Here is a 13,712-nt window from a genome sequence, read left to right as displayed (position 1 = left end):
TTTTGGGGCTTGTTTTAGTAAAGTTCTGAAGCTTGATAGCTTCTCCCTATCTGGTCACATCAGTAGCTATTCTGTGTACATTGTGTTTGTTCTGGTTCACGTTTAAGATGGGTGTTGTGGTTTTTAATACTGATTTTTTCTTCTTTCCTTTAAAAGAATAACATTCAGCAAATGTTCCAGAAACTCCATGCTCTGTTGAAGGAAGAATTTAGTAATGAAGACCTCCAGATCATAGCTTGTCCTTCGATGGAACAGGTATATATTGAAGCTCCCTATTTTATCAGTTGCTCTTTCATGTGACTGGCTTTTATAAACATTGATTTTTTTCATTTTTCCTGTTTCTGGTGTTCAGAATCATTATTTATTTCTTATCCCCCTTAATCCTGTATGATTAAACTTTGGGCTTTATCTGATCTTAAGACTATTAGCTAGGAGGAGACTGTTTGGTTGGGTTTTTTAATGAATGTCTAATAGATTTTCTTAAAGCAAGGTGGTGATTTGATGTTGCTGGGGATTGAGTTGCACAGCACTGTAGATGAGTCTTGCCATTTCCTGGCATTGTCTTCTTGGAAAGGTATCAAAGCCAATGAATATGCCTTTAAAAAACTTGTGCATTTGAAGGAAGTTTTCTTTTTTGACAAATACAAAATCAGCAGCTTTTACATTTAGGAAGCACAAGAATGAATTACTGGAGTGCATTTAAAGTGAATTGTATTGAGAAAAGGTGCAGATGTTTATGAAAGTGTAACCCTACATGGTCTTTAGTCTCAGAGATAATTTGGGTTAAGAATTCCTTGTATTAGGATTCTCTGTCAGAAACCTAGTAGGGTTTTAAAAATACTGCTTTGACCTTAGTAGTCATGGGAATGTGGGGAGAATCTTGATTATCACAGGATGCCAGTATTTAAACAGGTAATCTTGTTTGTGGATTAGAGGATGGTGCCTGCAGTGCATGTGGCCACAGGAATGTGTGATGACTGTCATGGAGCACTGAGTGGGAGTGATGCACCATAAGGAGTTGGGGTTATCCTAGAGGAGATGGCTTCCTCTTAATTGTTTATCTGATGAGCCTTAGGAGCACTTATCCTATAAACTGAAGTGTGTGGGAAAACCATATTGTAATCTATGGGAAGCAAGTACTGTGAAGGATCCCAAATGTGTTTCAGATATTTGAGGGGAATAGTAACATTTTTTGGAATTTCTTGACAACACATGAAGTTGTCTTAGGAATTTTATCATAGTGGTTTGTGGCTGCTGAAATGAGTGGTCAGCATGGTCAACAGTTGCATTTTTAAAAGGCTGAGAGTAGGCATTTGAGTGGAAATTTTGGCTGTTGTTTGTAACTGTCTTCTGATTAATGTGCTTCCTAGGAATCCTGTTTAAAGGTTAAAATATGACACATGAGCTCTGAAACTTGGCTGCTCTGTCTAACGTAGGCTTTAATTTTGTCTTTCAGGTGAACTTACTGTTGTCGATGTCCAAGTAGCCCAGCAGTGAGGCTGCTTGGAATAAGCTCCAGTCAAATGCCAGGGAGTGATGGGAATGCAGAGATATTTGCTTGAAGTAAACGAAGGATCCCACTGTGCAGTCCAGTCTGCATCAAAACTATCCAGGCTGCTTAACCCTGTTCTAAGGAAAAAACCCAAAATGGACAGGTTTGTTGATTGGTAAAGGTCTTCCTGATCATTGGCTTGATCAGTGGGCAGAAGAAAACTAAACAAAAATCCCTTTGCTGATCACTCTTATGGAAGCTCAAATACTGCCTTTTCCAGATATTTTCAAAATTGAAAACCTTTCTTGTTTGTTTTTTTAATTTAAAACCCATTCTTACTTTCCCTTGATATACCCAATGGAAAGTCACACTTTCAAAGAGATGCTGGAAATACAATGCAGGGAATTAAATGAGAGCAGCAATATATATTTGTGAGACTTGGGAGATGACCACATTGGTATGACAATTTGACTTATGGAGTCATGCTCTGAGTTTTTCTTTAACTTCCCTGAAAATCCTGGTAATCACCACATGCTTGAAAGTAATTCAGAGGTTCTTGCTTGGGAAAACTAAATTTCCCACATGGGAAGTGTTTCTTGAAACACTGGATGGGCTGTCTTTCTTACACTCTTGTGATTGGGAGCTGTGAGGTCTGACCTGAAGTGTCATACTCTAGCCTTTCTCCATGTGAAGAGTCTCAGACCCTTGGGATTTGCAATGGAAAGCTGTGCAACATAATTTCTGTTGTTTCTGAGGGGGCCACATATTTTCAGATGTTTACAGCAGTGCTTAGCATTGAGGTTTTCAGCTACCTAATTTTAGGGCTGGGTTGGTATTTTTGCCTTTCCCAAGATCAGATGGTGGTGTCACATTGTTTAAAGTGGGAACAGGGTCTGGAGCTTGCACAGCCTTTGTGCCATGGAGAAAGTGCTAATCAGGAGCTGTGGGGACGCCTGAAACTCGATGTGCAAGGCTGTCAAAACTGCATTGTAAAGAGGGGATAAGTTCTCATAACTGGTAAACAGTGCATGCTGTTGAATGAGCATTAATTGGACATTAGTGTGCAAAGCTGGATGCCAAATGCCTGGCCCTTAATGGAATGGAACTTAATGGAACTTCAGGGTGTCTTAGTGTGTAAATCTTTGTTGTGCAGCACTGCAAAATGAAAATGTAGTGAGTGATATGACAGATTTTAAACTTATTTATAAAGCCTGTTCTGTACTTTTGAATATGAAGAAATTTCCTTGCACATCGGTGGTATTTTGGTTTAATAATTTTCCTGCTATAAATAACAAGTCTGGAGTATAAGATGGTGGGATTGAAAGCTACCACAGGAAGTGTTACAGCAGTGGTGCTGAGATACATAAATGGTACTCACAGGACCTTACATGACTCCTTAAAAATTAAGTAAAGGAACTAACATGGAGAAAAACCTGCTCTTTCCCTTTACTTATGTAGAAATACAGGCTGTAAAATAATGTCCAGTGCAATGTAATATATGTATATTTGTTTTTTATAAAGTTTTTCAGAAGGAATGCATGGTCACTGTACAGAGTTATGACTGACTTAATACAGACATTGTACAGAAGAGATTTGAAGGGTAAACCATGGCAGAAGTCACTCTTGTGCTTGGGATCTTTTTCTCTCTTAGAGTACCCAGACAGCTCTAGGACAGCTGGTAGAAGGATTAGAAGAGCAATCAGTTTATACAGCCTGTTTGCTAAATGAACTTTTGTTTAAACATGTACAGTTTCAGATATTTACGTTTACAAATAGTGTAAATACTTTCAAAAGATTAATTTAAGATGCTTTATATTACCTGACTAGAAACTTGCTGTTTTTAATTTTTTTAAATAAAAATGTTGCCTCCTATTTTGGTCCAAGAGTAAAGCTTTATCCTGTATCCTGAGGCTTGTCTGTCAAGATAACTGTAATACAGAGACAATAAACATCCTGTAAGCACAGGTTGTGCATTGCTGAGAAGTATTCTTTTTTTAGCAGTAAGAGAATTGAGTTTGTTTGGCACAGATACATACCTGAGTGCTGAAGGTACAGTTAATTGTTAAATTAATGCCTCTTCCTGGTTATAATAAAAGTAAATTTGTATTTTCTTTACTGACAAGCAGTCTTGTGTGACTAAATGGTCTCTTTCCTTGCAGTTTTGTTAGGAGGAAGAAACCACAACTGGGAACCACAACTGTAATACAAGAACATATTTTTACTAAGTTGGCTTTTGCTAAGAGGGCTTGGGATCTGGTGGCAGAAAACACAAGTATTATGGTGTTTGGTGACTATTCTTGCCTGGTTATCACAGACTCATCTTCCCAGAGTTTCTCACTACCCTGTAATGCTCTTCTGGCCCTTGGTGGTGTAAAACACATCATGCAGAAGCTTGTGGTTTGTCTCCTGTAATGCCAGCATGAAGCTTTCCTTCACCCTCTGTCTTTCACAATGTCATTTGAATGAGCTGTCGAAGTAAAAGCTCTCCTTCCCCGTGGAATTTGGCTTCTGTCTGAGGTATGGGGCAGTGATGTGTGACTAGAGCTTCCTGGTCACTTGGAGCCTCCTCTGGGGGTCTGGCTCTTTGGATTGCATCTTGTAAACAGGTGAATGCCTGGCCAGCTTTTGGACAACAGTGATGCCTGCAGCAAAATCTTGTGCTGTGCCATGTATTTTCCAAGCAAAACTTAATTGTCCTTTTGTCAAACTGCGTATGTGGTATTGACAAAGTGATGTGGATGTGAGAAGGTGGAATAGTCTGTGAAGCAAATCCTGGTGACTGCAGGTAGATCCAGCTCTGTCCACAAAAGCTGTTTTCTCCTACTCTTGTGCCTTTTCATCCTTATTGAGCCCTAAAACCAACCAATATGCAGAGCAAGTCAGGTCTTTGGTATAAAGACCTCCAAATAGGCCAAAGGAAAAAAGAACCAGTTCCTTTCAGTGGTGGCCCACCATGCCACTAAGCCATGGGTATTGCCATCAGCTGGAGCCTGGAAACCCAGGAGACACCTTGTGTTCCCTCTCTTGGATTGGCCCTGGTTCCTGTGCCCAGGCTGCTCTTTGCCATCCCCTCTGCACCAGCCAGGTCTCGCTGGCTGAGAGCCAAAGCAAGCTGGCTGGTCACACTTGGCACAACCAGTTCCCAAATTTCCAGTTCCTCAGCTGCATTATGGAGGCCACGTGTGTATGGCTGTGTGTGTGGGTATGGGAAGTAACCCTGCCAAACCACAGAGGAGAGGGAAAGGCAGCCCATATTTGCACATGCAAATACAAATTGATGTCCCCTTTTCATGACAGCTCTGGGTGCTGGAGCATCCCCCAGCTGTAGCACACAGGGAGCTTTCATCATTCACAGCATGTGTTGCATTGAATTTTTCCTGCCCAAGCATGAAGAACTTGATTCTCACCAGGCTGCAAGATTGGCTTGGTTTCCCTCAGTGTTACCTCAGAAAAAAACAACGGGGAATAAAAAAAAAAATCTAACTTTGCATCTGTGATGTGTTACAGTGCCAGCCATGGGCAAGCCTGAGGCCTGTCTGTAAGCAGGACAAGCTGTCAGCTTTCTCTTTTTCTCCCATCAAAACAATCCCATTCTATTCATAAATACCAGAGGGGTCACTTGGCACTGCCCTAAAGGTGCAGGTGCTGCAGCAGCCAGCCCCAGCCCTGACGTGAGCCAGCAGCCAGCACACGGCCAGCACCCACGGGAAGCGTGCGGTCCTGCGAGGTCGGGAGAGACTGGTGGCACGTCAGTGATGGTTTAGAGCTGCTCAGCACCTCCTCGGTGTCAGGCTGTAAAACCTGGCTGCTGTGAGATGGATGGAGCACCAACATGTCTGCAGGCAGGACTGCAGCAGTCTGATGGGAGCATTATTGCAAAAGCTATTCAAAATGATTTGTAATAGCCGGTTAGACATTTAAGATGTCCATTAATTAGTCTCAGCACAGGGAGGACTTGTAAAATTGAGATGGGATTTAGTGATTCCCCCAGATACGGGCTTTTTGAAGGGAAACTTCAGAGACTGGGAATGGGGTGTCAAAAATTATTACTTGATGGCTCAGATGCTTGCAGCTTTTACTAAAGTCATCACTCACCTCATATAACAACTTACGCTGCCAGAAATTGGTCACCTAAGTAATTCTTCAGTGAGGAGCACTCACTGGAGATAAAAGAAACAATCCAGCAGCAACGTTGACTAACTCTGCTGCAGTTTCCCCTCACAGGTGCAGGTAACAAACCCACATTTTTCCATTGTGGCCACCTGGGGCTCCACCTGGAAGTGTGCCTGGCTGGACAGAGGGGATGGGATGTGGTGCCCCAGGCCTTCTTCCCCCCTCCACTGGTACCAACCCCAGAGCTCTGCCAGACCATCACACTCTGTGCTTTCTACCTCACCTTGGCTATTTTTGTTTGTTTGCTTACTGTTTAATTAAACCCTTTCAAATAACTGAGAAGAACTCATCCTTCACTTCTGTGTTTTCACACTCCATATACAAAGATAACTCTTTTTATTCTATGTATTAGCTGCTCTCTGATGATATGATTTGCTAAGGGCCCTCTTTTCATCAGACACAAAAGTAATTAATCCTGCAAGGTACTGACAAGGAACATAGAAACATTTTTTCACTAAGGGCTTAGCTCCCAGCATTACAAGGGAGCAGGGTTTAATACTTTCTGATAGAAATAAGCAGCATTACCACCTGCTTCTCTGGGAAGAATAGGGAGCAACTATCAGAGGGGGAGGCAGAGAGATCATTGTTAATGCAGCAGCCAATTCTCACTTGCAGAAAGGAACCTTGCTCGGGCTGTGTCTGTGGCAGGGACTTGAGGGACTCGTCCTCAGCAGCTCCCAGGTGCAGGCATTTTGTATGCTCGAAGTGGGTGCCTTCAATAGCTCTGGCACCAATTTAATAACCTGAAGGTGCAGGCTTGGGCTCTGCAGAATAGCTAAGAATTCCTTCCTGCTTGTAAGGGATAGAGGAGAGTAAAAAAAGCAACAAAGTAATGATTTTGTACCTGCTTTCTTTTTCTAGGCTTTTTATGAGGCTAAAAAGACAGACAGTCCCAGGCAGGCAGATTTGCTACCCCTATATTTCAGTGGGGGAGAGCAGTATAACGTGCTTCTATGTCCAAAATAAAAAAAGCCAACAAAATCATTGATTGTGTGATAAATCACAGGTAATTTTCTTGCATGCTGGCAGAAACTGCAGTGCTGTCTGGCTGGGGAAGGGAGAGGAGAAGCAGGCAGGGAAGAGAGGGGCCATGCTGCAGGGGTCTGAGCTGTCAGGGAGACCCTTCCAGCCCCTTTTGCCAGGAAGATGCTTGTGCTACAGCCATGCTCACACAGTATGGGTCGACTCACATTTTCCTTGGGCTGTGCCTTCTGACAGACACTGTAGATCTAGACTGTTCTCATAAAGTCATATATATATATATGTACACACACACACATATATATATACATATATATATACACAGATATATACATATATATATACACACACACATATATATATAGTCAGGAAATGCAGGTCATATTTAATTATCTGTGCTCCCACATAAACACAGTTGGCATGTTTACACTTCCTTCTTAAGAGCTCAATGGAAAGTTGTAGTTGTTTTTTGTATGAAAATGTGGACAACTTGGGAATTTGGCCTTCTTTTAACATCCTGTGAAGCACTGAGAAAGTGAAAAAAAAAAGAGGGAAAAAAAAAGGCTTTATGCATTTTTAAAAGGCTTAAAACTTTAAACAAAATTTAAAAAAAGCAGCTCCTGTCTCTTCTTTAGAGAGAAAACCCTGAGAAACATTAGAAGTCAAGACACACTCCTCTCAGTTTTTAAGACAATATTAATATGAAGAATCTTCAAGGGAAATTAGAAAATTTGCATTTTTGGAAGGCAAAATAGCCTGCACTTGCAAAGCATTTGCAATGGAAACATTCTCAGCTCTCCTCCTTCCTGACTGGGGATTTGCCAAGCAGAGAATGGATTGTGAGCAGCCCTAAGGAGAAGGACCTGGGGGTGTTGGTTGGCAAGAAGCTCAACATGGCCCTGCAATGAGCACTTGCTGCCCAGAAAGTCAAAAGTGTCCTGGGCTGCATCAAAAGCACTGTGGGCAGCAGGGGAGGGAGGGGATTCTGCCCCTCTGCACAACTCTGGTGAGACCCCACCTGCAGTGCTGCATCCAGCCCTGGGGTCCCAGCACAGGAAGGACATGGAGCTGTTCCAGAAGATGGCCACAAAGATGGCCAGAGGGCTGGACCTGTGAAGACAGGCTGAGAAAACCTGCCTGTGGAAGAGAAGGCTCCTGGGACACCTTACAGAACCTCCCAGTACCCAAAGGGGGCTCAGGAGAGCTGGAAAGGAACTTTTGACAAAGGCATGTAGTGATACAACAAGGGGGAATAGCTTTAAACTGTCAGAGAGTTTGGATTAGGTATTAGGAAGCAATTCTTTATTGTGAGGGTGATGAAGCTCTTGGAACAGATTGCCCAGAGCAGCTGTGGATGCCACATCACTGGAAATGTTCCAGGCTGTGCTGGATGGAGCCCTGAGCAGCCTGGTCTTGTGGAAGGTGTCCCTGCCCATGGCAAAGGGATTGGAATTAGATGACTGGAATTACATGATCATTAATGTCCCTTCCAACCCAAAACATGCTGCCATTCTGTGATTGTGTGAGAATGGCTCAGAAGAAGTGAGGGCCCTTTTCCTCTCTGTAGTATTTATAGCAGCCATTCTGGTGCCTTCTACTGTGATCAGTCCTGTCACCTAAACCCAGCCCCTCTTTCCCCAGGTTTCTTTCCAGATGGGTTTTCCTTACCTGTCAACCAGCTGTGGTCCAGGGCTGGGTGGGCTGGCTGACAGCACAAACCCTGGTGCCACCAGCCCCAGTGAATGGCACCTGTGCATTTTGCATCTTACTCCAGCTTTATTTGCAGGCTCTGTGGGTTTGTGCTGGCTGAGTTACATAGGCTGCTGCCACTGCTGCTCTATGAGCTGTGCTCTGTGTATGATCCACATCTGCCTTTCTGGTGGTGAGAAGAGTTGTTTTTTATTGCTCATTCCTCCCCAAAAGCTCCCATCAAGGGAGGAAGGCAAAGACCATCCAGTTCTGACCAGAATGAAATGCAAAGTTTGTAACAGGAACAGAAGGGGCTGATTTTATGCCCTTGTCAGAGCAGCAGGGCTGTGCAGATGTGTGAGCCATGCAGGTGTGGGTCACTATGCTGGGCTGGCACTGGGCTCACCCCAAACCTCACCCTTACACAAGAGGTGAAGGCACTGCTGGAATCCTCAGACACTCAGGAGGGGCCCTGGTCCCTTGCTGGTGCTCAGCTTCAGTCCCCAGAGTGGGCAGTGGCACAGCCAGAGCCCAAAGGCTGGGATGGAAATTAGGAGCTGCCTGTAGCAGAGCAGCTTCCCCACGGGGATGAGAGGGGGCTGGCAGCTGGGTCTGCCACTGGCTGTGTCTTCAATTTCTGTTTTGCTCCCTGGCTCTGTGAAACCAGTCAGTTTTTTTTATGTGCACACACATCTCTTTGCCAGGAGACAAAAGTGTTCCCACAGCTCAAGAAACCCTTTGTGCTTGAGTCACTGATGCCTGCTCTTTTCTTTTGTCATCAAAAGGCTTCTGGTTTTCTGATGGTCAAGCTTAAGTCTCTTAAAAGGGGAGAACCTCTGCCCTTTGAAGCAATTTTTGCTCTATCATCAGAGAAGAGACACTTTCTTTTCCTCCTTGCAGGTGCAGGAGCATCAACTCACTTCCACAGAGCATTTTTCTGAAAGCCACGTGCTTTTTCTGAAAGGCATCTCACCAAAGGGCTGGCAAATCCTGCACTGCCTGGCTCTAGAGGCTGCAAGATTAATTTAGTAGGAGCAGAGAGCAGAAGGAAACATATTCTATGTGACCCTGTGGCTCTGAGCAGTGCCACTGGACAGGGATGAGGAACCCTCTCCTGCTTTTTTCCTCTAGCTGAATTAATTTCATGTCCCCTGTGGTGCTGGAGAGATGCTCAGTCTGGTTCCTTTGCTACAAATGGCAGTGGCAGCTGTCCAGGCTCTTCCCCCAAACAAGGATGCTCCCAGCAGAAAGCAGAGCCCCTGTGGCTGCTGCCCAACTCTGATCCCTGCCAGGCACTGCTGCTTCCCAGGGAAAGCACACCACTGGGAAAGAGCTCCTCACTGGGCATTTCTGGTTTTTTCTCACTGAACAACCAGAGCTGGGCAGAGGGCAGTGGCTGTTCCATCATCCTTGTGTTCTCCTCCCATGGAGAGAGGCTCCTTGTCTGACTCTGGCCTTGGACTCCCCTGGGCAAGCTTGACAGATTGCTTTTTGTGAGGAAGAGTTCCCAGCTGGCTCCTGTTGATTCAACAGCACAAGTCTGTGTGCAGAGGTTTTCTCAGAAAAACGCTTTGCCATCCACTGCTTCCACTCTGCACCTTTTCCTGGGGCCCCAGGGCTGCTTCCCACCTCCTTGGGCTTGTGCCCATCTTAGGCTGGTTTGGTACAGGGCAGACACACATCCCAGCAGGTGCCATCACCCCCATCCCATCTGTGCAAGGGAGAAGTAGAAGTGCTGCTGAGGCACAATGCCATTTATCCCCAGCTGTTCCCCAGTGATGCCCCAAGAGCTCAGGAAATGGCATTTCTCCCCTCTCCCTGGGAGCTGGCACTTCTAATTTGAGAGAGGAAGCTGTTAAATTAGCCAAAACATTGTCCCACACTTTCCAAATATTCAGAAATAATCTTGAAATAGCAGCAAGCAGGGAGAGGAGAAGTTTGCTGGTGATATTAAGGGTGGTTGAGGCAAAGGGCTGACTGTGAATAGTTTCAGAAAGACCCTTGTGGCACTGAATGAAAGGGTAATAAAATCACAGATAAAATCTGATGTAGATAAATGTAAAGTGATGTGCATGGGAAAAGACAATCCTAGCTTTACATACAAATTAATGGGCTCCAAGCTGGCTATTTCCACTCAGGAGCAAAATCCTCAGGTTATAATAGATAACTCTATGCAAATGTCAGCTCAAGATTCAGTAGCAATCAAAAAAGCAAACAGAAAACTAGGAATTATTAGGAAAGGAGGAGAGAGCAAAACAGGGGAAATCATTATGCTGCTGTATAAATCCATGGACTCTGTTCTCTTGAATGCCATTGTGCAGTCCTGATTCACTGATCTCAAATGTGATACAGAAGAAATAGAAAAGTTACAGAGGAAGGCAATTGAAGATGATCAAAAGCACAAAAGGGCCTCCATTCAGGGAATGACTGAATAGATTAAGACTTTTTATCTTGGAGGAAAAAATGACTGAAGAAGAAATATGACTGAGTTTTGTGAAAGGAAGAGCAATGTGACTGGGGAACAGCTGTTCATTTTATTCAGTGCTCTTCAAAGGAAGAGAGTGAACATCAAAGAAAACTATCAAGTGACAAGTTCAAAATAAACAGAGGAGATTTTTGGATGTGGCACTCCCTGCCATAGGGCACAGTGGATGTCTAAAGTTTGTGTTGGTTCAATAGGGTGTAAGCTGATCGATAGAAGAGGAACCCATCAAGGGCTATTAAATGCAGAGATGGCATCTGCACAGGTCAGGAGGTTCCTGAGTCACAGACCACTGGGGAAATGGAAAGTATGCTGGGAAGTAAAAACAAATGTTTGCTCTATTTTTGTATCACTTCCTGAGCATCTGCTGGGTCTCATCCAGGGCAGAATGCAGGGCCAGGTGTATTTTGGGGGCTGACCATTTTCAGCCATCCCTCTGTCCTTCATTTCACACCAGGCCATGCATCTCACTAAGGGGAATGGCTGAAATGAAGCCTGAGGTGTCTGGTGCTCTTGCCTGTCACTGTTCCCACATCAGGCACAGTTTGCACCTTAAAAGGTCTTCCACCAAGACCCACAGGCAGGTGATCCTGTTTTCCTTTTGCTCCCAAAGAAGAAGTCTTCACCTGCATGGACAAGGCTCCTCAGCTGGAGGCCAAGTTCTTCTGGAATGCAGCAGGTGACCAAGGGATGCAGCCTTGTTCTCCATGCAGACCCCTCATGTGCATCTCACTTTGTCTGGCCTGGGTCACCCTGGGTTTGTTGTTCCAAGGCACCACTGAAAGAAAATGCCTGGGTATGAGTAAGAAGAGATGGAGGAAAAAAAAGTGCAGCAGTGGCTCTAATGGTCAATCCAAACCTGAGTGATTTGCTAAATTTTCCCTCAGTAAATTAAAAACAAACACTTGGATGCTGCACTGACAATGCAAGTGACCCTTCTGGTTGAAATCTCAGTGCCTAAATGAGAGACATTTGTGTTCCTGTGCACTTTTCCAAGCTTGCCTTAAAAGCCATGCCTTGGCAGTTTACAAGCTGGTGGACACAAAGCAGCAAACTCACTCTGCACCTCCTTCCCAGCTAGAAATGAGAATGAGGGATAGTGGCTATTACAAGATAATCACACCCAGGTAGAAATTCCTGAGCTCAAGTATCTCTGCTCCCCAGATCAGGGTAATCTCATTGCACTTGGCCAGCCACTGGCTAAGCTTATCAGGCCAGGCTGGCTTGACACTCTCAGATTTTAGGAGCCTGCCCTAATTCTGGAGCCTGCTGCATCACCCAAGCAGCCTTGTGTTGACATCACATGCTCAGTAATGTGAAGGTGAGGCTTATTGTCTGAAAACCTACCATTTTCACCTAGAAAGCCTAAATGAAAGTAAATGAAAGTCCAAATTCTATTTTTATTGACACCTGTGCTATTTTGCAGCAGCTCCAAAGGAGTAATGATGATATACATTGAAACAGGAGGCCAATCAGACATCTGTCCTGTTGATTGATCTGCAGGAGAGGGAACACAAAAAGGTCCATTACACACACTGAAGCAGCTACTCTGATAATGACTGTTATGGGGAAAAAAAATCCCCACCCACATTTCTTGCCCCCAGATTTCTATTAGGAAGGAGACCCTGCTCTGTTTGGCTCTGGATGGAAGACAAGAGTCCTTGATTTCAGTGTGAACTGCAAGTGGGCAAGGGTAGGAAACCCCAAATCTTGACTGTAACCTGGGGAAACCAGGCAGCTCCCTCTTCCTCCTCCTCTTCCTCAGTTCCCATCACAAAGGCTGGCACTGTCCTGCCCGAGCTGGAGGGAGTTTTTAGCCCCAGGAAGGCTGAGCCCTGGCATCCCACAGCCACACACCTTGTCCTGGTGTGGCATCTGTGACACCTGTGGCTCCTGTTACAGCCTTATTTTAATATATTTGTGCTGAATAAAACCCATTTCCTGTGAAGAAAGGTGAGTATTTCTGTGTCAAGGGAACTTAGCATCTCTGAATATGAGCAGCCATTTCCTCAAAGCTGTAGTATTCAACCCAGCAATCAACCCTATTAGCACTAAAAGGAGCTGTCTAAATTCCATGCCAGGTTCAATAAATAAGCACTAACACATTTAGAAATGGCTTAGAAAGGAGAATTAAAAGTTTTGCTGCTAATTATGTTTCTTATTTTAGATTTTCTGTCAGCTTTAGCTGTTCCATTCAAATGAGACAATCACTTGCTGCCAAGATGAAGGAAGTGAGATGACCTGAAAGTGGGCAAAGATGTTCATCCATAACAGAGACTTCAGCTCCTCTTGCAAGCCTCTGGAAGCACCATGAGGATGTCATCAGCAGACCTGCAAGCAGAGGTGCCTCCGAGGCTCCTGTCAGTGAGATCTGCTGATACCCTGTGATCCCACCTGAGCCAGGAAACCCCAGGAGGCAAGGGAGAGGCTCTGGGCAGAGGAAGGTGTGCAGCCCAGGAGGCAGGCAAGCAGAAGCAGGGAGCAGAGCTGGCTGGAGGCACATTTTATAGACAGCTCCAAAATCTGTGTTGGGTTTAGCAGCCAGCCCTGCTCCTGGAGACCCAGCTGCCCAATGGGAGCAGGCTGGAGCTTTGATGTGCTAATGACATATAACTGATACTGATGGCAAAGGCTAATCCACTCTGCCCTGTAATGTTCCCAGTCAATCATACAATATTCTGTTATTGGAAAAACTCATTTTTGCCCCTCTGATGGTAATCAGTGTATGCCCTGAAGCACGAGCCTTGATAGCCTGTGTAATTTGCAACCCAACTAAGTGTAACTGTGGATGTTAATCCTATTTATACAAATGCCTGGCAAGCAAAAGGAGGGCAGGGCAAGGCACAGAGCCAGATTTCCAGGAATTCTCCCTCTGCAGATTTCAAGCTGCTGCAC

The 13,712-nt window shown here is 44.7% G+C and overlaps 1 protein-coding gene across 1 annotated transcript in view; it reads left to right on the top strand.

Moving 5' to 3' along the window:
- COG3 (component of oligomeric golgi complex 3) overlaps positions 1 to 3,456 on the top strand; it is a 30,024-nt gene extending 26,568 nt beyond the window's left edge. Inside the window, exons 22-23 of the mRNA XM_056486530.1 lie at positions 157 to 255; positions 1,457 to 3,456. Of these exons, the coding sequence (XP_056342505.1) occupies positions 157 to 255; positions 1,457 to 1,486 (129 nt within the window). The 3' untranslated portion in view covers positions 1,487 to 3,456. The remainder of the gene's footprint in view (positions 1 to 156; positions 256 to 1,456) is intronic.
- Positions 3,457 to 13,712: the final 10,256 nt, after the last annotated feature.

This window comes from Oenanthe melanoleuca, chromosome 1, assembly GCF_029582105.1.
Source record: "Oenanthe melanoleuca isolate GR-GAL-2019-014 chromosome 1, OMel1.0, whole genome shotgun sequence".
Classification (NCBI taxonomy): Eukaryota; Metazoa; Chordata; class Aves; order Passeriformes; family Muscicapidae; genus Oenanthe; species Oenanthe melanoleuca.
The sequence above is the reverse complement of the archived record's forward strand: the minus strand, read 5'-3'. Positions and strand labels throughout refer to the sequence as shown.